At 39.4% G+C, this 23946-nt stretch overlaps 1 protein-coding gene across 2 annotated transcripts; it reads right to left on the bottom strand.

Annotated features, from left to right (window-relative positions):
* Positions 1-1188: 1188 nt before the first annotated feature.
* chd2 (chromodomain helicase DNA binding protein 2) lies at positions 1189-23889 on the bottom strand. Of its 2 annotated transcripts, XM_088417962.1 has the most exons (38): positions 22916-23889; positions 20501-20744; positions 20140-20226; positions 19858-19919; positions 19419-19529; positions 18500-18685; positions 18292-18431; positions 17356-17581; positions 17183-17283; positions 17072-17113; positions 16817-16992; positions 16612-16736; positions 15336-15552; positions 15045-15134; positions 14770-14960; positions 14490-14678; positions 13757-13919; positions 13490-13642; positions 12166-12237; positions 11833-11982; positions 10942-11090; positions 10763-10859; positions 10591-10683; positions 9705-9875; positions 9456-9625; positions 9330-9371; positions 8771-8910; positions 8550-8688; positions 7432-7582; positions 7216-7338; positions 7022-7141; positions 5497-5637; positions 5221-5337; positions 4968-5146; positions 3700-3799; positions 3447-3633; positions 3116-3356; positions 1189-2017 (listed from the first exon to the last, which is right to left on the bottom strand). In XM_088417962.1, exons 1-38 carry the CDS (start codon positions 22972-22974, stop codon positions 1741-1743), a joined length of 5421 nt encoding a protein of 1806 aa, XP_088274088.1. In that variant the 5' UTR covers positions 22975-23889; the 3' UTR covers positions 1189-1740. The 2 variants fall into 2 exon arrangements, with proteins under 2 accessions (XP_088274088.1, XP_088274089.1); XM_088417963.1 differs by lacking the exon at positions 19419-19529.
* Positions 23890-23946: the final 57 nt, after the last annotated feature.

Below are 23946 nucleotides of genomic sequence, written 5' to 3'. Positions count from 1 at the left end.
CCCCCCCCCCCGAAAAAAAAAATCTCATGAAGCAACGTCCCCAAAACAAGACACAGGAAGGCCTGTGACCTCATTCAAAATATATTTTTTAACTCTAACAAATTCGATAAGGATTGCAAAATTCAGACATTTTTTCCTCCGATAGGACATTGTCAATTCATTTGTGTCCAATATTGTGTCCATTTTGCCCCCGCAAGCATCCCACCTTAAAACATGACATTATTTGAAATACCAGGGTGTCCTCTACAGAGGACACTAGGACTTAGTAAGGTTGCTCAAATGAGTCAAAAAGATATAGACCAACCGCTATAGTGGACAAAAATTAACAGGCTGCGTCTCAGTGTGTTATTTACATTTTGATACAACTCTCCATCAATCTGCTGGAATGTCATAGATCTTCAAAACTCAATTTCCACTTATGCTTCTTATTTTGCAATATTCCCAAGTTCCTTTGCAACACTGAATTTCAACCAATATGCACGAATACATTGACTCCATAGTCAAAGGGCGACTTACTTAAGGTGAATTACTTCGGTTACCCCCCCCCCCCCACCCCCCCATTTTTTTATTTAAATATTTGATAGCAACCTCCCCCACAGTCACGTGCATTGACCACAATACTGTATCGCCCATAAATAAGGCACAAATGAAAAGTGTGCCGCATTTTGGCACTGGAAGTAAACGTCCTTAAAATGGCGCATTCCACAAGGAGCATCCAATCGCACATTCAGTCTTGAATACTTTGAAGGAAAATAATCATGATAGTAATAAATAGTTATTTTTTTCCATTTTAACTTCATTTAGGGCCTTGCTCGTCCGCTTGCTTTCAGATTAAATTTTCCTATGGGAAATTAGCAACCTATTTGATGTGACAAATTATTTGGTTACTACAAATAATGAATCTACACCGATTGGTTTTTTTTTGTATGCCAGTGTGCCAAAAATTGGAGTAATTTTTCAACGTTGGGAAATAAGTGTGCAATTTGATAATACATTAGTTGTTGACAAAATGCCCCCCCCTTCCATGCTGATGCCACCTGGAAATTTGAAAACTTTCCACAGAAGTTTCAAGGATAACTCAAAGGTTTTTGAACGTAAAAGTTGACTTACGTCTAAAGCTGTCAACGGCAGTGAATGAGTGAATAGGGAACTTCCATTTTGCTTTATCTAACATCCCAGTTTTCGTGACTAGTCTTCACTTGATTTTTTTTCATGTTGCAAGCAAAATTTGACATGAGCAAAGAGCGATATCTTTGTTTGAAAAGAAGATTGTTAATACGTATGGCAGAACATGATCCAGTACAGCTCCATTAAACTATCCTCAATTCTCAATTAATTCCCATGAGAATTATCAAATAGTTCCAAAATTGCCCACAGAAATTTTCATGAAATTTCCACCCCTTTACTACCTTAAATGCTTTAGCGGAGAAAAAAAAGGTGCATGCGATGACACATTCTTTTGTACTCACATTGACATTTAAAGCTAAACACACATAAATCAACACGCCCCCCCCTCCTTCCCGAAAAAAAAAAATCCTCCTCTTAAAAAAAAAAAAAAAAATCAGGCACTTTAAGGTCAGTCCACATTTCACTGTGTCCTAAATCCACCTTAAGAAGTAGTCCATGGGACTAAGCATTTATTCCACCGTGTCCAGTCACTTCAAGGAAGATGATTGTTTTGTCTTTTGAGGGCAACACTGTCCGCTTGCACAAAGCTTATAGCTGGTCCGGTCCAAACCTTTAAGTCTTCCTGTTGTTCCAGGCGGGCTCGGGCGGGACGTTGGGGTCCGCCGGCGACGAGCGAGAGTCATGCGGGGATTTCTGGGCCTGAGGGGATCGCGGGTCCAGCAGCGGGGGTTTATCCGAGTGGAAAGGTCTGCTGTAGTGGTCTTGGCCCGGTGGGAGACCGGGCCGGTGCTCCGGCATCCGGCGGAAGTCCTGAGGGGGGCCGTCGCGTCCTTGATGGTGGTAGTTGGAGCGGAAGTCGTCCGGACGTCGTCTTTTGGAGTCCTGGTGCCTGAAGACAAAAAGGGCCACAGGTTGCTGCTCAATTATACGTCAACATGTACCACTAGTCGATCACTGGCTCCCTCTAGTGGTACGATCAATCCATAAATGAGCTTCAAAATATCCTGTTAACAGCAACCAAACTTTTTTTTTTCTTTTCATCCAGTACATTGCATTGGTGAAAACCCATTCAATACCAATGATGCATATTTATTGATTCCTGTCAGCGTTAACGCAAGTACTGACACCAAGCACCGATAAAAATCGTCCTTTTGATGAAAAAAGTCTCACAGAAAACAATGACACAAAAAAGACCTACCTATTCCAATATATAATTTTTCCTTGAAAATTAATGGCCATTTTCTATTCTTTAAATCGTGATCATCTGATATTAGTACAGAAACTTGCCTTTCCATACCATTTAATATTATATTTAATCCACTGTAACACATAATAATAAACTACTAAAACAATAATCAATGAAATTTTATTTATTGGAAAAAAAAACAGCTCATTTTTATAAATTACAAAATCTTCTCACGGGCGGATTAAACTCGTTTGCGTGCCAGAACCTGCCCGTGAGCCGTACGTTTGACACCCCGTGCACTAGAGGGAGCCTATGAGTACTTTTACACTAGTCTGTAATTATGAACAAAGTAGATTTTCAAGGTCCTTACATTTCTTTTTACAATTTTCTTTTGACAAGAAATTTGTACTTTCGCCTCCATTTGTCAAAATGCGCCTCTAATCATTATTTTTTAACATAATTATTGTTTTCATTTTTGTCATTCCAGTTTTTTTTTTACTTTTGAAGAGTTCAATCAGTACCTATTATACAGACGTGTGTGTATATATATATATATATATATATATATATATATATATATATATTTTTTTTTTTTTTTTTTTTTTTTTTTTTTTAAATATATACACACACACACATATATAAGAAAATATATATCTTTTAAATGGGTAGGAAAAAAAACTGCTTAAAAATCTGTAAAAAGTTATTTTAGTCCATACCGACTCTTTAGTGCACATGAACTTCCTGTTTCTTTGTATGACGTTTGCGGTCCAACCGGTACGGCACACGATAGGTGGTGTTTACCTATCGTAGTAGGGCCGGTGAGGCCGATGGTCCCTGTCGTTGCCGTACTGGTCGTAGGGCCTCTTGCGAGGAGAGTTGTTGTTGCGGTAGCCGCCGCCGCTGCGGTACGTGTCGCCGTGGGCGTGGCGCTCGCCGTAGTGGTCCTTGTAGCGATGGCCGTCGTACGGGTGATGGCGCTCGGCCTGCCACGACTGGTTGCCCGGGTGATTGTACTTGCGCTCCCTCTGCCAGTCCCCCCGGTCTGCGGGCATATTCATTTGTCGGTTTAATTTCCCATTCGAAAAATATCCGGCGGCTAAAGAGTCGACGGTAACCTCCGAGCGTGGATTACCGTCATTGGGGAAGTGCCTCTTGGCGCCCACATTGTAATCTCTGTGGTGTCCGTGAGGGCCGGACTGCATGGAGTGGGACGAGGCCGACTGCGGGCTCGGACCGCCGGAGTCTCGGCCGGACGCCGAAGCTTCCTGCCGGAAGGGTTTTCCTTTCCCGGAGGGGTCTTCCTTCTTCTTGTGCTCCTTCTGGAATGGGGTCGAATGTCAGGATGAGGAGAGTCGAAGGGAAAGATAAAAGAAGATGTCGCTTACCTCTTCCTCGTGGGAGCGTTTCTTCTGGGCCATTTTGTAGAGCTTGTGCAACTTCCGGGCGCCAAACTCCGTAAACTTGGAAACAAAAATCCACAGGTTGCTGTGGAAAACAAACGCCTCATATTAGTAGTAGTAATAAATATTTGTGTCAGTAAAAAAAAAAAAAATGCCGCTCAAAGGTGGACTAATTCATTCAATCTCAAAGACGTATTTTTCCTTTTTTTTTTTAAAGAGTCCAGACTTTCAGTTCCAGGTTCTTGATTAGTTCAGGGAATAAAGTAATCAATTACTTTGAGTCATGAAAGTACATTCATTCATTACTTAAGGAGCTAAAATACAAGAGTAATTGATTACTTTAGGGATTAAGCACTAAACGATTACTTTGGGTAGTAAAATATCGATAACTATAGTACTTATTACAAGTAATTGATTACTTTCGGATTTAATTCATAATACCAGCCATTTATAGAACCTCCTTTGGCAAAATACTTAAAAAAAAAGTACCTGCCATTGAATGTCTGGACTTTTAAAATTTGCAAAAACATTTGATAAAAGAGTTAAATAAGGCTAATGTATGACCTTCAGGGATACATTTTTTAAGCTTTTTTTTTCAGAAGTTAATGTTTCACCTACAATGAATTCAATATCTTTTTTCATTTACAAAAAATACATTTAAAAACGCGTATTTTCTACTTGTCGATTAAAAATGACATCACATGTGTTCGTAACAGATAACCAATCACGACTCACCTGTTTTAGGTGGTTTGAGATTTAATCATGTGATATCTAAAAGCTGAGCCATGATTGGTTGTTAGGTGTGCACGATTATACAGGAAAAACAATTTAGTTATCAAATATGTAAAGACAGAATGTTGACTTTGTACGGTAGAAAAATTGCTAAATAAGTTTAGTAACCTCCTTTAAACATGACCATTATTCATTCGCCGTCAGGGGTTATGAATAATTGTGCATGAAAAATAATTCTGTTATCAAATCGCTTGCATGCAAAGTATGAAATTTTTACTGCTGAAAATCACTAGATAAGTTGACTGTACCTTCACATATGCCTTCTAACTCATTCACAGTGGGCTCAGTTGAAATTGATCTTTAACGTCTATAGCCGTCAGTGGCAGTGAATGAGTTGGCTGCGGATTAAATGGGTTAAGTATCGCAATATTTTTTTCATTTTAAGAACAATGTTGAAGAGAAGAAGACCACCCCTTTGCAATGGCAGGTGAAATCCAGTACCAAGAAGATGACCATCTTACCGTCGCCATACTTTGACATGTTCAGGGTCGCTGTATGCTTTTAGGCACTCGGTGATGCGGTCTCCGATCTTCAGCAGGCACGTACGCGTGTGCTGGAGCTGGTCTTGGTCTGACAGGCCCTCATCGGGTTTGTCCAGCTGCTTGAGGGCCTTCTTCACAGGCCTCATGCGCTCCTTGCACTGGATGCGTTTGAGGAGATGCGGCATTTACAGTTGGACAAGTGAAAAAGGGCTCATCTCATTTCAAAACTCACAATACTGAAGGTCTCCTGGTCGAGTTCGTCGTCCTCCTTTCCTTCGATGGGAACGGGCTCAGAGCCTGCCGTGATGTGAACCGGTCCTTGGCTTTTCCTGCCTTTGGTTCCCTTAGCCTGAAACATGCCGAGTCAAATGAAGTTTTTCAAAAAGTCATTTTTGAGTTGAACTTAAGCCTGCTAGCTAACACCAGCTCTATAGTAAACCATCAATTAAAACAAAATGAACGTTGTCAATACGATAATGTATGAAGGACAGAAAAGCGAATGACTGACCTTCTCTTTTCTGGCCTTGTTGGCCTTCTTCTCTTTCTCCCCTTCCTTCTCCTTCTTTGGGGTTCCCTGCTTTTCTTTGTTTTCTTTATTGTCCTTCTTCTTCTGTCGTTTCTTGGTGGGCGACTTCTCTGCTCCGTCGTCCTGCTCACAGTTTAAATTGCTTGATTACCGTATTTTCCGCACTATAAGGCGCACCGGATTATAAGGTGCACCCTCAATTAATGACATATTATAAAACTTTTTCAATCACAAAATAGTAATACTCAAAGTAATAACAATACTAACTCAAATAATAACGCTAAACTCTTAATAGCATAATAACTCAATGTCAATATGAGCAACCTTGTTCAACTGTAAACACACAAAAGAAACAAGTAAAGCTTACTTTATTAGTTCGTTCCTCATCTACCAATCCCAATTTCAATATTCATCCATATATGAGGCGCACCTGATTATAAGGCGCACCATCAGCTTTTAAAAAATAATTAAGGCTTTTAGGTGCGCCCTATAGTGCGGAAATACGTTTATTATATACGGTGGGTAAAAAATGTCTACACACCCCTGTTTAAACATCGGATCTTTTCTGATCTTTTAATGTAACCCTAGCCTGTAGAACTTAAGAATGAAAAATATATTTTGAAGCACTAATAAATGCTGGCTGTTTGAAAACGAGTTAAATCGTGGAGGTTTTGCACTATGGCGGAATGCTGGATGTGTGGTTTACTAGATGTGTTTATAATAGTTACTAAATTCTTCTTTGTAGGATTGAAGTAAGTTATGCACAAGCTTCGAATGTTAGATTTATGTTCAAACTCAATTAAAATGTCATTGTCTGATTGTCTGAAATTGTCGTTTGCAAAAAGAATCTCCCTCGATTACAGCTTTGTTTGTTAAAAAAATAAATGCCTCTACACATAAATGAGTGTGTTTTTTAATTTATTTATAATCATGCCAAACTGCAAGGCGGCGGTAGTTCTTTTCCCCCAACTTTCTTCTAAACAACTACTGTCACATTTAGCAAAAATAAATAAATAAATAAATAAAGAAAAGAGTAAAGCCTATGACAGAAAGCATTAAAAAATACAAAACGAAGCCTGTAAAAAATGAAGGATACAATATAGGAATTAGCGCCACATAAAGTAAGCAGGAGTGCATGTTATACATTCCCCCCCAATGTGGAGCTGTGTGATTCTGCAGAGCACCCGCAATAAACAAAGGCAAGAGCAGCTTACTTGAGGTATGTGTGTAAGTGATGTGTATAGAGCAATGACGTAAAACTCTTGTTTAAGACTGCAATATACAAAGGTGATTTCCAAGAATCTGCCTAATTTGTACTTTTTTTTATGGGTACCAACGATTTTAACAGTCTTACCATGTGGAAGACCGGGCAGAACGCAGACATTTTACAATTACACCTACAAGTAGACTAGGTCTAAAGTTCCTGAAAAAATATATTGGAAATTGACCAGAAGTGTTTGACCCCTCTGCAAACCAAATTGCGCATACTCTGATCTCCGTTTCTGACCTTGAGCTCTCCTTCTTCCGACGGATTGTCCGACAAGCGCGGCGACGAGATGCTGTTGCCCTGCTCATCCTTGACCGCCTTCTCCTTCTTTACCCGAGGCTTTCTCTTCTTCACTTTGAGCTTTTGGCAAAGAAGGGCGGATGAATGACACGGGTAAGAATACGGCAGAGAAAAGCTGTTGATTCTCGGCCTACCTCGTCTCCTGCTTTTGACACGTCTGCGCTGTCTTGTTCCTTTTTGAGCAGCTTGAGGAGATACTCGGCTCTGGCCTGCAGCTGCTTGGCCTGAGGCTTCTTGCTTGGATCGTCTGGCAGGATCTGTAAAAAAAAAAAAAAGTCAAAAGCAAAACTTGACTCACGGCTGTCCGCTACTCGTGTCATGGCTCGGTCTCAAATGTCGAGCGCACTCGCCTTTTCAGCCAGCTTGAGGTCAGGATCGGTCTTGATCAGATCCCAGTTGCTGAATCCATGCTCATAAATTCCGAGTAAGAGCTGAGCGTCGTCCTCCACGTTCCAGTCCACATCGAAGTGGGCAACCTTGACTCTGCATGTGAGCTTGAACCTGTTGGCAATAGGTCAGTGTTTCTACAATGCCACATAGTAGGAAAACATATAATGATTTTATTTTTTTTTTGTTTCATCTCAGACAACTGAGTTAAAGTAAAAAAGTGAAAGAATTTTTGTTAAAAAGGATCAGAAATTCTATTTTTCGATTGCTTCTATTCATTCAAATTTCACATTTTCATTTAAAATGTTCTTTTATGTCATGAATTCAAACCAAAAATAGTAGCCTAGCAAAGGAAATTTGAATAAAAAACATTAGCAATTTTGAGACCTGTGACTGTGTAGCTCTGAAAACCGAGGACTAATCGGTGCAAAATAGTGTAAATACAAACAAGTAACTTTACTGATATTAATTTTTCATTTACGTTTGACCTCGAGATTAGTCGTAACCATGTTCCCGCCTGTGCTAAATTGCTAATGTAGCCGTCGTCTTATTTTATGTCTGGATACGTATTGATTGTGATACCAATTTTTTGTTCGTATTTGCTAGCGCTCTACCCAAACAAGGTTCTAGCCAGACTGATGCGAAAAGTTTAGAGTACACCGAAGCACTTATTTGGGAACTTTCAGAATTTGCATTTCACATTAGCCATTAGCATGGTTAGCAATCCCTCATTTACCTTCGGTGGTAACGTTTATTTGTCATCACGGCGGAGAGCATATCGACTTACATATGACATATATGTAGCCCATGCTGCTGTGGAGCTAGCATAGCGCCTAGCGTTTCGGATCAGCCGTGAAAAAAAATTACTTCCTGGAGACAATGTGATATAGACTTTATTTTTTAAACCGGTTTTGAGCTGATAAGTGTAAACCGTCCACATTATCATGTAGCTGATTTTTGAGTTTATGAAGTAATAGCATTAAAAAGAAAAGGTATATTTAAAGTTCTTGCGCGGTGTGTGCTATCGCCATTTCATTCCCAAAACAATAAATCGTTAAGCGCTAGTTGGCGGCTTTCATACGTGTTCCTCTCAGCCGGATCGGCCGGCACAGCTTTGTGCAAGGGCTCAAACTCCTCCTCGTGCTGCACGATGGACTTGGCGTTGACCTGCACCCCTGAGATCTTGATGTTGATTCCTCGCCGTTTTCCAGGGCCTTTAGCTACAAAATACACATTTTTAGCTTACAAGAGGTTCCCTTGACAATCGCAAGTGGTGTTATAAGAACAAGTGCTGCGAGTTACCTTCAACTGGGTTGTCTTTAAGGTTTTCCTCATGCTCTTGCACGGCAGCCACACAGCTGGTGTGAATGAGTTCTCCCAGTCTCTTCAGGTCTGCGATCGACTTGTCCACCAACTCGGAATCCCGCGCGATGGCCTCCAACCTGCGCACACAAGCATTTATTTTGACAAATGACATGAAATTTTACGAAATTTTACATGTAACGTTATCTGTTCATTTCTAGCCCGCCTGCCAAACAAAGGTCACAAATGATAATAAGCAGCCGATAACAAAATTTAATTTGCTCTTCATTCGAAAAGAAAATTGTAGTGTTCCTGTCACTGTATTAAAAAAAGATCAAATTAGATTTGGTGAAATCTAGAAAAACCCTTTAAAAATGAAAGTATTCAGTGTTTGCAAAAGTAACTATAACAATTAAGTATTTTGCTAGAGATGAGTAGATTTGAGAGAACCTGCAGAAACTTTTTTAAAACCTCATATACGCCCTGAAGTGCCTTCACGTACCCCATATGAGAACAAAAGTATTGGAAAAGTAGGTTCTTTTTAAATTGGTGAAATTACCTTTCAAGAGGAGCTCCAAATTTCTTGTAAGCCTTAATGAACCTGTATTGATAAAAAAAAAAAAAAAAAAACATAAGTTACCGATGCTCCAGAGGAATACCAGCAAAACTGTGCAAAGTACTTTACCTGCGTATCTCTGCATCATTAAAACCCTCAACATTGTTCTTGCGGGCTCGGGGCCGACCTCTCTTCTTTGGTTTCTTATCTTCGTCGCTGTCGTCTGTCTCGCTGTCAGAGCCGGAAGACTGGTGCTTGAGCTTGGATCCCACGTCGCTGTCGCTGTCATTTGCCTGAGCCTTAGATGATTAATAGCACGTAAAGTCAGTTGTAATTCTTGATAAGTGGTATAATACTGCCGCGTTTTATCTCCTTTACCCGCTTGTTGGAGCTCCTGCTTCTGGGCAGCATGAAGAGATCCATTTCCCGCTGCTTTTCCTCCTCTTCGATTTTACGCCGCTGCTCCTCGGGGATGATGTCGTCCCATTCTCGAGAAGGCTTCTCCTCCAGCTCGGGAGCGCTTTCCTCCATGCTGGAAAAATTGGCCACCTGCAATGCATGAACAATTTAGTTTTATCAACTACTTTGTATCATTTTTGGGTATGAAGAACCAGGAAAGTTGGTCTGGAGAAAGCTACCATAAGTATTATTCAATCATATAAAGATATGAAATTTGTTAAATACTTCTCAACCGCGCTATGACGCTTAAATAAAAGCAAACAAATAATAAAAACCTTGATCCTTGGTAGATAGTGAGTAATGAGAGAGGTCAAACTCTGTCCAGGTTCTCCCATTGGCTGAATTGCAAGAAATTGCTGGTGAAAGTGTTGTACATTTTCCTTTCTTGCATTTTAAAATGGTATCATTAACCCTGAATGACTACACAGCCTTGTTTACAGTAACCATGGATACCGCTAGCCCAAAATGGTCGCCTCTACCCAGAATGCAATTTCATATAGTGGGTTAGTGATTTCCATGGGCAATGTGAATAATACGAATTGTGAAAAGAAATAGACCACACACTGGACTTACTGGCATATAGAGATTGTGTCAGTTCTTAAAATTAATTGAATTAAATTTTATTCATTTGTCATTATGAAAAAAAAAATAAAGGGGGTGCATATTTAAAATACTAGTTGTATAAGTACTTTGTATTGTATCGGTTGAGCACTCAAAACTGGATTTGGTCTAAAAAAAATGGGATCATATCTCTTTATCCATAACGCTTAAGAAACAAGACAAAACCCAATGAATATGTAGGCACCTTGAACTGAGAAAGGAGTTCATCAGTGGCACTTTGACCCTGATCACTTTCTCGAGTTTCAGCCAACCTTAGGATCTCGTCAATGTCCATTTCCTGGATGAGAAGACAACACACTGATTTAATTTCTAAAATGATGAGATGTGTTTTCCGTGTACTGCAGATGAATAACTACTTGAGGTTCCAACTCTTCTCCTTCTGCTTCTTTAAAGAGTTCTTCTGCACCGAACTTGAGGATAGCAGTGAGCTCTTCCTTGTTAAACGGATTTGAACTGTAAGAACAAAAAGGAAAAAAAAAAAGGCATGTGTGATGAATCATGATGAATACATTCGAGGAAATCCAAAAGGTCTTACTTGGTGTTGCCTGAGTTGCTGTCCAGAACAGTTCGGCCAGTGGTGTCCATTCGCTGGATGACCAGATGGTCCAAAACCATCTTCTTCTTTGCCCTTTCGATGATGTCCTCTTCAACTGTTCCTTTGGTGACTAGTCGATATATATTCACCTAAGATGGAGGCAAAAGCATAAATAAAAGGCTGTGTATGTATATGTAGATTGCAAGACAATTTGTGTCTCCGAGTCCCATTTTGCCCCAAAGGCATTTGGTGTTCCACAGGGTTCGATTATGGCTCCCCTTATCATATTTGGGTTCCACCTTAAGAAAGGTGGTGTTTCCTTTCATTATGTGGATTTCATTCAGATCTATGTCACGCAAAGCATAAAGGACACTTGTGTCTTGTCTGGAAAAAAACATGCCTAGATGGCATTGAACTAGGGCGCGACAAAAAAATTCAACCGAGTTGAGTTTAAAAATAGGTCGATTAAAAATAGCAAAGCGTTGCTAGAAGGCATTTTTTTGCCACTGTGCAACAAAGACCTTTCTTTCTTTATTGAATAGACACTGACCTCTAGGCACAACAGGAGCTGAAGTGCACTTGGACAGTCTGCAAATTTTAGGTTATTAATGATAAATAGGAATAAAACTTCCTCAAAATGAAGAAAAAGCTTTTATATCCAAAATAGATGTTGTGATAAGATCATGAGGAAGACTTTGACGTGTTCATTGACGTAGTAGTCACTCATAATGGTGTTATTGTCCCCCCCCCCATCTTGCAATGTGCAGATGGTCCCTGCGCACTTCACCTCCAGTTGCGCATAGAGGTCAATGTCTGTCCATCAATTGTTGTTAATTCATTTTATGTAATCCCGCACAATGTGAGTTTCAATCAATTTCCGCCATGGCATACCTGCTTCTTTTGGCCTATCCTGTGAGCCCTGGCTTGCGCCTGCAGGTCATTCTGCGGGTTCCAATCCGAGTCGAAGATGACGACGGTATCGGCCGAGGCCAAGTTTATCCCCAAGCCTCCAGCTCTCGTGGACAACAGAAAGCAAAAGTCCTGGAAGACAGATGGGCTTCTGTTAACAAAAACAAAACTTCCAGGGCAGGGCACCATGAATAAGCATGCAAGCGACATAATTCCAAGTATCCAGGCGGCATTCAATCATCATTCCGAATCCTTGTCATTAAGTTTACAAACTAATGATAAACATTGGTGATGGTGCGGTAATCTCAAACGTACCTCGGAGCCTTCGGCGTTAAAGTGGTCCAGTGCTTGCTTGCGAATTTCTCCCTTGATGGAGCCATCCAATCGCTAAAATAAAGTAAGGCAGAAAAAACATAACATTCTATCATAACAAATACCGACAACTAATAAGGACGCAGCCATCCAAGCACCCTACCGGAGCCTGAATGTTCTTCTATATAAAACAAGTCGCAGATATAAATAACAACATGAACTCTCGGCCTGGCCAAGTATGTGTGTCACAACGTTGAAATTTGAGCTGTGTCAACATTAACATATTAGTTGCATGAACACAGATAGAGACAAGTGTTTTTATAAGTCCATGGGCTTTAGATGCGGACAAAAAAAAAAATGCCTTTGTGAAAATATTAGCCCCCGCGCTTGAATTTTATGACCTTTTGCCACATTTCAGGTATCAAAATTCATAGTCATTTAAAAAACATTTCTAGAAAGCACATTGGTGTTTTAATTGACATTGTGACAGTAAATTAATGTATTAATTCCCACAGATGTATTTTTACTTTTTTATTGTAAGAGTCATTCAAACAGAGGTCCACATTTTTATAGTTTTAGGCTAAAAATGGATGGTAGTAAATGAGTTAAAAAAATGGCTTGGCAAAATATGCCAGTAGGCTAATATATTAAAAAATATTAGGGATGATTGAGTACTGATACCAGGCCCTATTTCAAAGTTCCGATACGCGTGATGGCGGCGGATACTAGTGTTGATCAACCTCCTATGAGGGTCTTTAATTGAGGAATTAGAAATTAGAATAGAAAATCACCTTTACTTTTATACAATTTTAAGGGAACTATACTTAGGTATGTCTTTTTTTTATGGTATTGTTCTTGAAGATCATTTCATTTATCAAGAGTTGCATGCCCACCCATACTGGTATTAGTTTGAAATATCAATTTTAAAAAAATCTGAATTTTAAAACGTTTTCTGTTTTTTTTTTTTTTGTTTGTTTTTTTTAATTGGAAGTTTACATGTTTCGCACCTTGAGCCAGGGCAGTATAGTACTGAAGACTAACTCGATCTCAAGTCGACACGCTTTTTTGTTGTCATGGACTTGACATTTGACCTAGACTAGGCCATTGGATTTGCAAAATATTCTGACTGACTTGATCAAGTCCAATAATGTTCTCATTGACTCTACTAAGTCTAATTATGTTTTCATTCCTGAACAGTAATGCCCTCGTGGAAAGGAAAATTCAAACAAAGGTTTTCAGATGATCAAAATAGCCTGGACTCAATCTTATATGACTCGGGCTTAGAATGAATGAAGACGCACTTGACTCTTTATAAGTTAAATCCTACCTGAAAAGGGTAACGTTTCTTGGCAAGGTATTCCGCCAGAATGTCCAACATTCTAACCATCTGCGAGAAAATAAGCACTCTGTTGCCTCGCTCCCGGAGCCGGGTGAGCAGTTTGTCCAACAGGACCAGCTTGCCGCTCCCCCTCACGAGAGCCTAGAACAAGCCGGAAAAAAAAAAAAAATCACGTTAAATGATGCAACTCATCCGTGTTGCTGAAGTCGTACCGTGGGGATGCCTGAGTTGATAAGTGCCTATGGGCAAATTTACCTGCAGGTGCTCCTGTTGTGACTCGGGCTCTCCCTCCTCAGGCTGCTTTATGAGGAAGCCGTGGTTGCAGCATTTTTTCAACTCCATGACAATATTCAGGAAGCCTGAGGAGCTGCCTCGGGTGCCTTTGGAAAGGGCTTTGTAATTGCGGGTTAAAATCCACCTGCATGTGTTGAGAAACAAATTAAAAGAAGAAAACTTTTTGGATTTGTAAATCCATGCAATTTAATATTCAACATTTCTGATGGAAACAGCTAAATCAACATCTCAGGGTCACCCAGAGTATCCCTGCTAGAATCTATTTTAAAAGGGCGGTTCTAAAATTTTTCTACCATGTACCCACTGTGAAATATTTTGTCAGTGCATATATATATATATATATATATATATATATATATATATATATATATATATATATATATATATATATATACACACACACATTTAGTACAGTACACATACATACATACACATACATACGTACACATTTATATATATATATATATATATATATATATATATATATATATATATATATATATATATATAGTTAATTTGCTCTTAATTTGAAATGTACTGCCAATCACAGCACTCAAAAGCATTATTTTAGATACCTGCAGAAAGCCTGTTAAAAAAATATGTACCCCCATTTGAGAACCACTGCCCTATGAAGTTCCATTGTCTATTCCTACAACGTAGACGATGTTGCAAATGGACAGAAATCAAAGCCTACTTGTAAAACTGTTTTTGCTGTGCAGTCATGTCAACACGGAGAATCTGCTCCACTTTTGCAGGAAGTGATTTCTCCACGTCTTTTTTGACACGTCTGAGTAGGAAGGGCTCAAGAACTTTGTGAAGACTCTGATAGCCATTCTCTCTTCCTTTGCCATGGTCATCCTCGAAATCTTCCCACGAATCAAACCTGAGTGTGCAACAGTAAATGTAAAAAAAAAAAAATGAGCACACTTGTCATTCGTAGGATTTTTGTTTAAATGGTTTGGAGAGGAATATACTTGTCAGGCATGAGGAAGTGCAGCAGTGACCAGAGCTCTTTGAGCGAATTCTGCAGCGGAGTACCAGTAATAAGAAGCCTATGATTTGACCGGAACTCCATCAAGGTTTTGTACAAGAGGGAATCATCATTCTTCAGTCGGTGAGCCTCATCCACACCAAGGAAAGCCCAATTGAGGTTTCCTAGAACTCCCTGGAGAAAATAAAACAATTGTTTGACTATCTTTGAATTTAGAAGAAGAAAAAAAAGAAAAAAAACGTCAAAATAAGCACCCACCTTGTCTTTAAGGAGAATTTCATAAGTGGTTAATAATGCATTGAAACGGATTCTTTTGGTTTGGTGGTTCACCCACTCATAGTCACGGATCTATAAAGACAAGAGACAGCAATACAATAAAGTTTAATTACTCCTGATTAAATTACCGTAAAATTTTGAGTGGCGAATTTGGGAAATTATGGATGATAATGGAACAGTATCAAAACAAACACTCTTACATTAATACCAGTTGAAATGTGCTACAGTAAATAAATTTCAGATGGCGACGCAAAACTGAAAAAGACTACCTACCGTTTTTCTGCTCATGACATCACCAAGGTAGACCACCACGTTCATGTCTGGGGCCCAGGTGTTGAACTCCCGCTGCCAGGAGGTGAGCGTGGACAGGGGTACCACCAACAAGAAGGGTCCATACAGCTGATGCTGGTGGAAGAGGTAGGACAGGAAAGAGATGGTCTGGATGGTCTTTCCCAGACCCATTTCGTCAGCCAGAATGACGCTATTGCACCTGAAAACGAGTAGATGAGTTAGACATCCAAATAGGTCATTTCGAAATTCTCACAAATCAATATTACTTGGCTCTCCGTGTCATGTGTTATAGTGTTGCAGTTCTTGAGTATTTTGGTATTTGAAAATCCTAGTAAAAATTCTATCGAATAATTGGGTCCTAAGATAAAAAGATTGATATTCATACATACATTTAAATCAGTCATTTTTAGATACTGTTTTGTTAGCTTATATTTAAATTGTGGTAGCAGAAGACGATTCCCCTCACTAGAAATATTAGAAAGTTTAAGACAATTTTCTCATTGGAGTAGTGAAACCCAGTGATGTTAAAACCACAACAGCATTTTTTTCTGGCTAAAAGTTCATTTAAGTAAATCTGTCAAGTAAAACATGTTAAAAAGTGAAGAGTATGAATGGCGACTATACCCGCAGAGTCATTTACCTCTATTAAGAAAAGTAATCGACGGCTCTTGCCAGTCTATGTGGGGCAGTTGGATGCTGCGAGCGGCTAACGTTAATAAACATCTAGTGCTGCTACCCACTGCTAGCTGCTAATGTGGTAGCCGCCACTAATTGCTGGCAAGAGGCACCACATATTTAAAAATAAAAAATAAAAAGTCAGCAAAAGTAAATCTTTTTATGCGTAATTGGAAATTGAACTTGATTTCAGGACAACTTCAATGTTATTGATGTCAGTGCTGAGTCAATTCTGCCATTACATCACAATACGCTGCCAAGATTTACTTCAAAATAAAAGTGCACAAAAACATTGTCGAAATGTTATTCGGGACAGTATGGCTTATTTTGAAGTTGGCTACGAGTTACCGTCATGCATGGCACAAGCACTTGTTGCCTCAACAAACAAAATTACCTCAACCGAGCTACTAAAGTTACTTGAGGACTTGTTTTGCCCCTGAACTCAAGCAAGAATGCAGGAGAACGCCAAGTAGTGGTTATGGAGATGCAGGAATTCCGCAGTAATCTTATCTTGATTTTATACATGCTTGGTCCACGGTTTTTAATCAATCCAAACAGAATCTTCTCCATTTTTCAACATTACCTGCACCAGGAGTGAGCGAGCCAGTTGAGACCAGCCAACTGATAGTCTCTCAGTTCCAGGTTCTCATCTCCAATATACGAGGGCTGTTTTTTCAGAGCAACAAATCTTGGCCTTTGTTTCAACACCTGAGATAATAAGAATGAAAAGGAAAAATAAAGCGCTTTCTGTCCATTTTTTAAAACGGGAGAAGAAGCCAGATTGGTACCTTGCAGTCTTTGGAGGGGACAGTTTTGCTGGAGTTACGGTTCAGGAAGCTGTCTATGCAGTGTTGAAACTTCTTCATGACCAGTGCCCCGTCTTCCCAGCTACACTCAGAGTACGGGAGGCCCATCCACTTGCAGAGGTACTCAGGTTCGGTGGACGATGTCTTGTGACTGTGAGCTGGAAGATGAAAAAGCTTGTGAGACATTTTTTTAACGGCCCTCAAACGGTTCAAATGTTTGAGCATGCATTTACTTACATGGGAAGTCGGAGGAGCCGTGTGTTTTTCCTGTTTTGGTTGCTGTTGATGACAAATGGGATTAATGGGGGTGTATGCAAATATCTGCATCATGTCTGGATCGGCTCTTACCGATGACACGCTCCACGAACTGGAACTGCTTGTTCAAATCTGCAATTAGCTCAAGCTGGCAGTTATGGAACTCAACATCCTCAGGAGATGCCTTCTTCAACCTAAGATATTTTCATTTATTCATTTTAAAAACACATACAATTGGATTTGATTCTAATCAAAATCATTCTCACCATGCAGTGAGTTCGTCATTTTTCTTTTTGAAGTTATCCAGCTTCTTCAAGCCCTTGACCTTCTGCTGCGTCAGCGAGTCCATGCTCTCCCATGTGTTGTGGATGTAAGACCAGCCCTTCCATTTAACCAGGTACTGCGTTTCCCCTTCGTCGTTATTGGGGTCAAAGCCTTCACACGGGTCCCCGTTCTCCTCTATGGCGTACACGGTCGTGGGAGCACCCGTGGCTAAGATTAGCAAAGAACAAAAATTATATTTAGAATATATGATCCATTTTTGTGTAATATATATATATATATATATATATATATATATACACACACACACACACACACACACACACACACACCTTTCTCATTTTATTTTGAAACATTAAACAGACATGTATCAAGAGAACTGTCCTGCTGCTACATAAAAAATATCAAATGTAAACAGAAGCAATATAGCCTACATACATATAAACCAAGTTACGCATTAAACATCTTTTATGACAAATTGGTGACTTTTAGAAGAACTAAAATGTAATTTTGAGAACATTTATTGTGCAGATCTCAAGAGAGAAACAAAACTTGTGACTCAGGACCGACAAATGATGGCCGGCCAAGTACAGTCCTTCAAACATCAACCACAAATAATCTGCTGAAAGGCCGATATTTGGAGATTATTTATAGTAGTGCATTTCTTTATTTAACCATCTACAAAAATTGTACACAAGTAAAACTGGTGTCATTATGTATTACACATAAATCCATGCACTGTAATGTATTAAATATATAATGAATAATTGATTTTAATTCTGGTGACCTGTCAGGTTTGTGTTGATAACTTTTTTTTTTGGCTTGAAACTCAAGAACAATTAAAAAAAAAAACGTCCAAATAATTTTGGAAAATCCTTCGAGGTCCCACTACGTTTCATTTGAACAAATTTTGTCATCACCTCCTTTTTTGCCGATTCGGGTGTCCATGATTTTTTCGATGGTCTCGCTGTCATCATCCTGCTGCTCCTCGCACGCGTCACCGGTCATTTCGATCAGGTCGTCAGAGTCCGTTTCAAAGTCATGTTGGTCTTCTTTATAGCTGCCACAAAGAAGCAACATATTTGATATGCAGTTTTTTTATACATTATATTTATACACAGTTGTTACCTTTTGACTTTAGTTGCCCCTCTTCGACGAGTTTGTCTCTTTGGAGTGTCCTCATCGTCGTCGTCGTCGTCATCATCATCCTCATCATCATCCTCGTCATCATCCTCATCCTCGGGGGAGGATTCTTGTTTCCTGGATTTTTTCGTTTTTTGGGACACTTTTTTGCTTGAGGATTTCGTCTGGGGTCTAAAAATTCAAAAGCCAAAAGAAATGGACAAGGGGGTGGGGGGTGATACACTTTAGAAAAGAAACCCAACTGTGGAGTCAATTTCATACATCTTTAAAGCAGGAGTAGGGAAGTAAAGCTTTCTTTGCATATACTAAATTTGGGGTTGAAAAAAAATACTGTTAACTTGACATCCTTTTTGTTTCTGGCTCTTCTGCTGAAAAATTACTGTATTTCATTTTTTGACAATGCATACATATAGAAGTTAACAAAATATTAAGGCATATAACATTTTGCAAAGGCGTCACGGGTAGCCCTATGAAGGGCCATTTTGTACCCTCAGGGATACTTGTACCCGCATTTGATAAATTTTTTTTAAAAAAAAAACAAAAAAAAACATTTTTTACTTTATAATATCACGTTCAGTTTCAATTTTATTGGACTTTATCTGCTAAATAATACATTCAAACTCAAATTGTCCAATTCAGGTTGTTTTTCAAAACAGTGAGAATTTATGTAAATCAAAGTCAGTTTTTCAATGGAATTATTTGTTTAACGAGGCAGATTCAAATATAGCTTGTACTGGCAAATAATTCAGCCCACACGTGCGTTTTGTGACTTTTGCCTCTGCGGTTTGATGGGGAGCAAATTTTCCCATCCCTGCTTTAAGTCAACCATGAATCAGAAAAATGGCATGGAATGAAGATGACCAGCGGGTAGCTGTCTGACGGCCAGGCCTCGCTAAGCTCTTACCTTCTAGCAGGAAGTCGTCTGGATCTAACTTTTTTCTCTTCCTGCTCACTGTCTGTACTGCTGGAAGCTTCCTCCGAGTCATCATCATCATCATCATCATCATTCCAGATACTTTACAACAAAGAGATGCCACAAGTTCACCCACATAGCCAATCACCGCTGACTTTCCCGATTTGCAAGTTTGTCATTTTGGGTGTGGTTCACACAATTTCAACAGGGGACAAAGAAGTCACTAATTGGACAAATCAGAATGGCGATAACGTCATCACCTGACTGACTGGATCTAACTTGGCCACCAGATACCCAGTTCCAAATAATTTAAAAAAAAGAAAAAAAGACTACCAATAAAATATGAACACTATATCAAAGCAAGATGCAAATGACTGCAATGAAATGAAATACATACAGTAAATCAGATGTTCACAAGCCAAATACTCACTCCTTCTTTTTGACACGTGAGCTTTTTCTTTTTGGACTTTCACTTTCTGAATCACTGCTTCCCTGTAAAAACATCAAATTGGTAGTGGTAATCCATTTTAGACAAAAATATTTAAAACAGGAGGTCCTCAGTTCTAAACATTTAATTTTATATGATGTCTGGTAAGCATTTTTCATAAATTCAGTACATTTATTAGTTATGAGTTCCAAATTCACCATAGGAAAATAATTCAGTCCTGAACAGAGGACCACCTGCAGTATTTGCATGTTTTTTTGCGCTTACCCCAGCGCCAATGTTTAGGCGAGATGGTTCCTGTCTACTGCGATTTGACCTTCTGACTCCATACATGTCAGGATGCTCCTCCCACATCTGTTAAAAAAAGACAACTTAAACTATCTAACAAATGTAGAATTTGGACAGCTCAGAAAATTCAAGCAAATTTTTCATGACATCAACTTATTCACTGCCAGCTCAATAACAATGTATTGTTGATGCCTATAATCATCAATAGCAGTGAATGAGTTAAGGATCTTTGACATCAATAGTTGACAATAGGACTGAATGATTTAATAAATAATAGGTCTAAATTAGGGCCATTAGTGTTTATAGAGTGCAGGGATATCATCTGAAGGCTCTTCTTTACCTTCTTGACATCAGCTAGACGTTCCTTCTTCTTAACTGGCTTGTCTTTGAGATCGCTGCTCTGTTGCCTCTTTGACTCCGCAGACTCGCTTTCGCTCCCGGAGCGACTCTCAGAGGCTGAGGAGCTGTTGGACTCCGATTGGTGGGCCCGTTGTCTCTCGTTTCCATGTTCGCTGCCGTGCTCGCTCTCGGACTGACTCCCCGATTCCGATGCAGAGTGGTTGGATTCTTCCGAGACCGAATTACTGCAGCGATAACAACAAGGTCCGTTTGAAATTGCATGTCATGAATCATGACTTTTGAATTTGATGCGAGTGCACGTAATAATGGTGAATAAATGAACTATTTGTGGAGCTCATATGCCAGGGAGCGCTTTATTTTTTTTTTTAAATGACATCATTGCTGGTAACAGCCAAATGGCGTCCAATAGAGTGGAACTAGTTTCTGAGGCGACTGCTTTGAAAAAGAAAAACTAATGACTCAGTCTTTCTAAGAAACAGACAACAAAAGGAGAAGCATTTTGTACTGTGTTACAGATGACATGAAAGAAAGCCAATGTTGAGTTAATCACACCCAAACACTTTAAAAGAGATGGTGCTCCTTTATTTTAATAACATGAACATTTAAGCAACCGAGTAACGTTAAAAAAATAAGAATGAAACAATTGACCATCTTTTAATGGCAAATAAAACTGCTGTTAGGATTTGTTTTTGTGACTCAATTACACTATTTAAATCTCTTAAAGGATCTGGGGGGACCCTTTGACATCTGTCGTTCCGTGCTAGAACACATGAGGACGCCATTCATCAACAAACTACAATAAACTGTAAAATGGCAGCTTCAAGACTCGACTTGATGATTTTGATTATTCAAATAATTATCAGATTGCTTATCTGACAATTAAGAAAAACATAAGAGCTAACAAAGGCTGTAGAAGCGCGATATAAATATTCCAGGACCGTTTACGATGACCTAACACGGAAGAGGAACGCTACCTCCCCCTCAAGTGATTCACGACAAGGGTGGGGCGACTGAAGAAATCTCGAGTTTTCATTGGTTTATCCGTTGCTTAGTGATAATTCAGCCAATCGCCGTGCTTTGTATGGACAGAACACTTCCGGTTTGCGAGTTACACATTTTTCCACACATGCTCTAGCAGCACGGAGAGCAAGGGCCATTTGGAGATTTTAAACAATATTTAACTAAACATGGGTTACTCATTTGGAGAGATCCGTGTCAACGCATTTCATGTTTGCTTGCCTGCACCGTTTCCACAGTGTTAGTGTGTAAAAGAGAGGCCATTTATCTCCAAACTGTAAGAGGTTGTTTAATGCTTTCCTAAAAGCAAACCCAACTAAAATGGCTGCCACGAGTGCACAATACAAGTGGACAGTGTGTGCTCAAATATATTCAGCACTTGACGTAAAACTGAATATCTTCTGCACCAAGTGTACATCATATTACATCTAAAGATGTAACAGTCAATTTACCATATTGATAAAAGAAGGCCCAAATTATAAAAATCGTTCAAATTATGTTATTAGTTTCTTTATTGAGCAAAGATGGGGGAAGTGTAAACAGAAGAATGAGCCTAATGTCTATATCATTTTAATGTAGAAAAAAGTGCAGAAAAGTATCCAAACGATGGCCAGAGTTGAAGTTAAAATGATACATTTTAGATTGAGTGTACTCACAATAAAAAGTATCAACACTGAATATTGTACCCGAACATACATTCATTCTGATACGAAATACATCTTGATCAGATTTGAGTCTACAATAAAGAAAAAATAAAATGGTGACAAAACAGCTTGGAAAAGCGTGCTTTCGTTTGTTTTTAACAGAGTAAAAGTTCATGTCAGTCAAGTGCATTTCAAATGTGTTGCATTAGAATGCATCTATCTTTCCATGCCTGGTCCTCCAGAGTTTTTTTTAAATTATGTTTTGCCATTCATTTGCATAAAGGTGTAGCAAGTTATAACAAAAGGAATATAAAATTAAATGCAACAATGTAATAATCAGAGATCAAAAAAACGTTGATGAAATGGTGCAATGCAGTACAAAGTAGAAATAATGTTGTGATTAAGGTGCATAACGCAAGGTGAAGAAATAACAAAGATAAAGGAATAACTAAGCATGCAAAGCATTTGGATGGAGAGGGTTCCATCACATTCATCTCCAGCACCGGGGCCTTGCAAGCTCGCTGGACTAGTCTGGTGTAACAAATGCAATGAAAATCGGGGTGTGGCTATTAAACAATAGCAAGGTCATTGGTGACACTGGTGCACATCGTCAGTGGCACGCATATGCAAATGTCCCCCCAACACGCACAGGTGATCGGCCATGCTTGACAAGGTAAACAAGTGCAGCAGACGTTAAGAGAGTTTTAAAAACAAAAACTGAATTAGTTCCATACCTGGAAGCATTGCTGTGAGTCGATCCTTCATCCCCTTGTTTTTTATTTCTGTTCTTCATCGTTCAGGAAGAATGCGTTTTAAATGTACGTGTGTGTGTATCCTTTGGGAAAAATGATCTTGTGTTCTGGTATCCGTGAGAAAAAAGTTGCAGGAGGCATAAAGTAGCACACGAGTCCCTCAAGATTGCTTTCGCTCCGCGGTTGTCACTTTAAATCCCAAGCGGTGCGACGCAGGAGGAGAAAGTGGAATTAAATAAAAAGGATTGATCATTATACATACAAACGTGTATTTAATATACACGAAATAAACTTCAAGAAACGTGCTATTTCATTAGCCGACATATGCCAGCTATCTATCCGCGGGCCGAGTCGCATTAATTAAATACTAACTGCGTCATCAGAATGACTACTTAAAAAAAATGAAGCTAAACAAAAAAAACAAAATATTTGATTAATACGTGAAACAATGTAAACAGAGCAATCCCGGAGCATGATAGCACCGATAGCTAAACTATTTCGGTTCGATTAGCAGTGGTGACAAATAGTAATAAAACGTCAAATCAACACAAACAGCAAAAAAAATACGTTATTTATAATTAAATACAAAAACAATCGCCCTTTTAATGCATTATAGGCCTCTCGGAATCTACTCAGCTGTCACAAGCGTCAGCGAGTGAGCAGCACTCTAAAAATGGAGGCGCGCCATGGCTGCCGGAGCCCAGCATGGAAAACAACGACGAGCACTCCCGCAGCCCAGACGGCTCCGTCGTCGCGCAAAAACGGCCACAAAAGCCCCGCAAAACGGCGTCAAACCCGTCAAAACGTCGAGCGAGTTAGCCGAGGAATCACTTCGATAGAACGGGACGTCGCCTCAATCGACACAGGGGGGTAAGAAAATCGGAATGACGACAGCCCATAGCAGCCTTCCTAAGGATCATCCGCCATCTAGAGCTCCTTCCTAGCTCTGAAAGCCTTTGATTGACGTTATTTTCATTTAGCCAACACTCAGGTGATGTTTAAGTCCCTCCCCT

This window comes from Hippichthys cyanospilos, chromosome 6 (assembly GCF_059441005.1).
Source record: "Hippichthys cyanospilos isolate Australia breed blue-spotted pipefish chromosome 6, RoL_Hcya_1.0, whole genome shotgun sequence".
NCBI lineage: Eukaryota > Metazoa > Chordata > Actinopteri > Syngnathiformes > Syngnathidae > Hippichthys > Hippichthys cyanospilos.
This window is presented reverse-complemented; position numbering and strand designations above follow the sequence as displayed.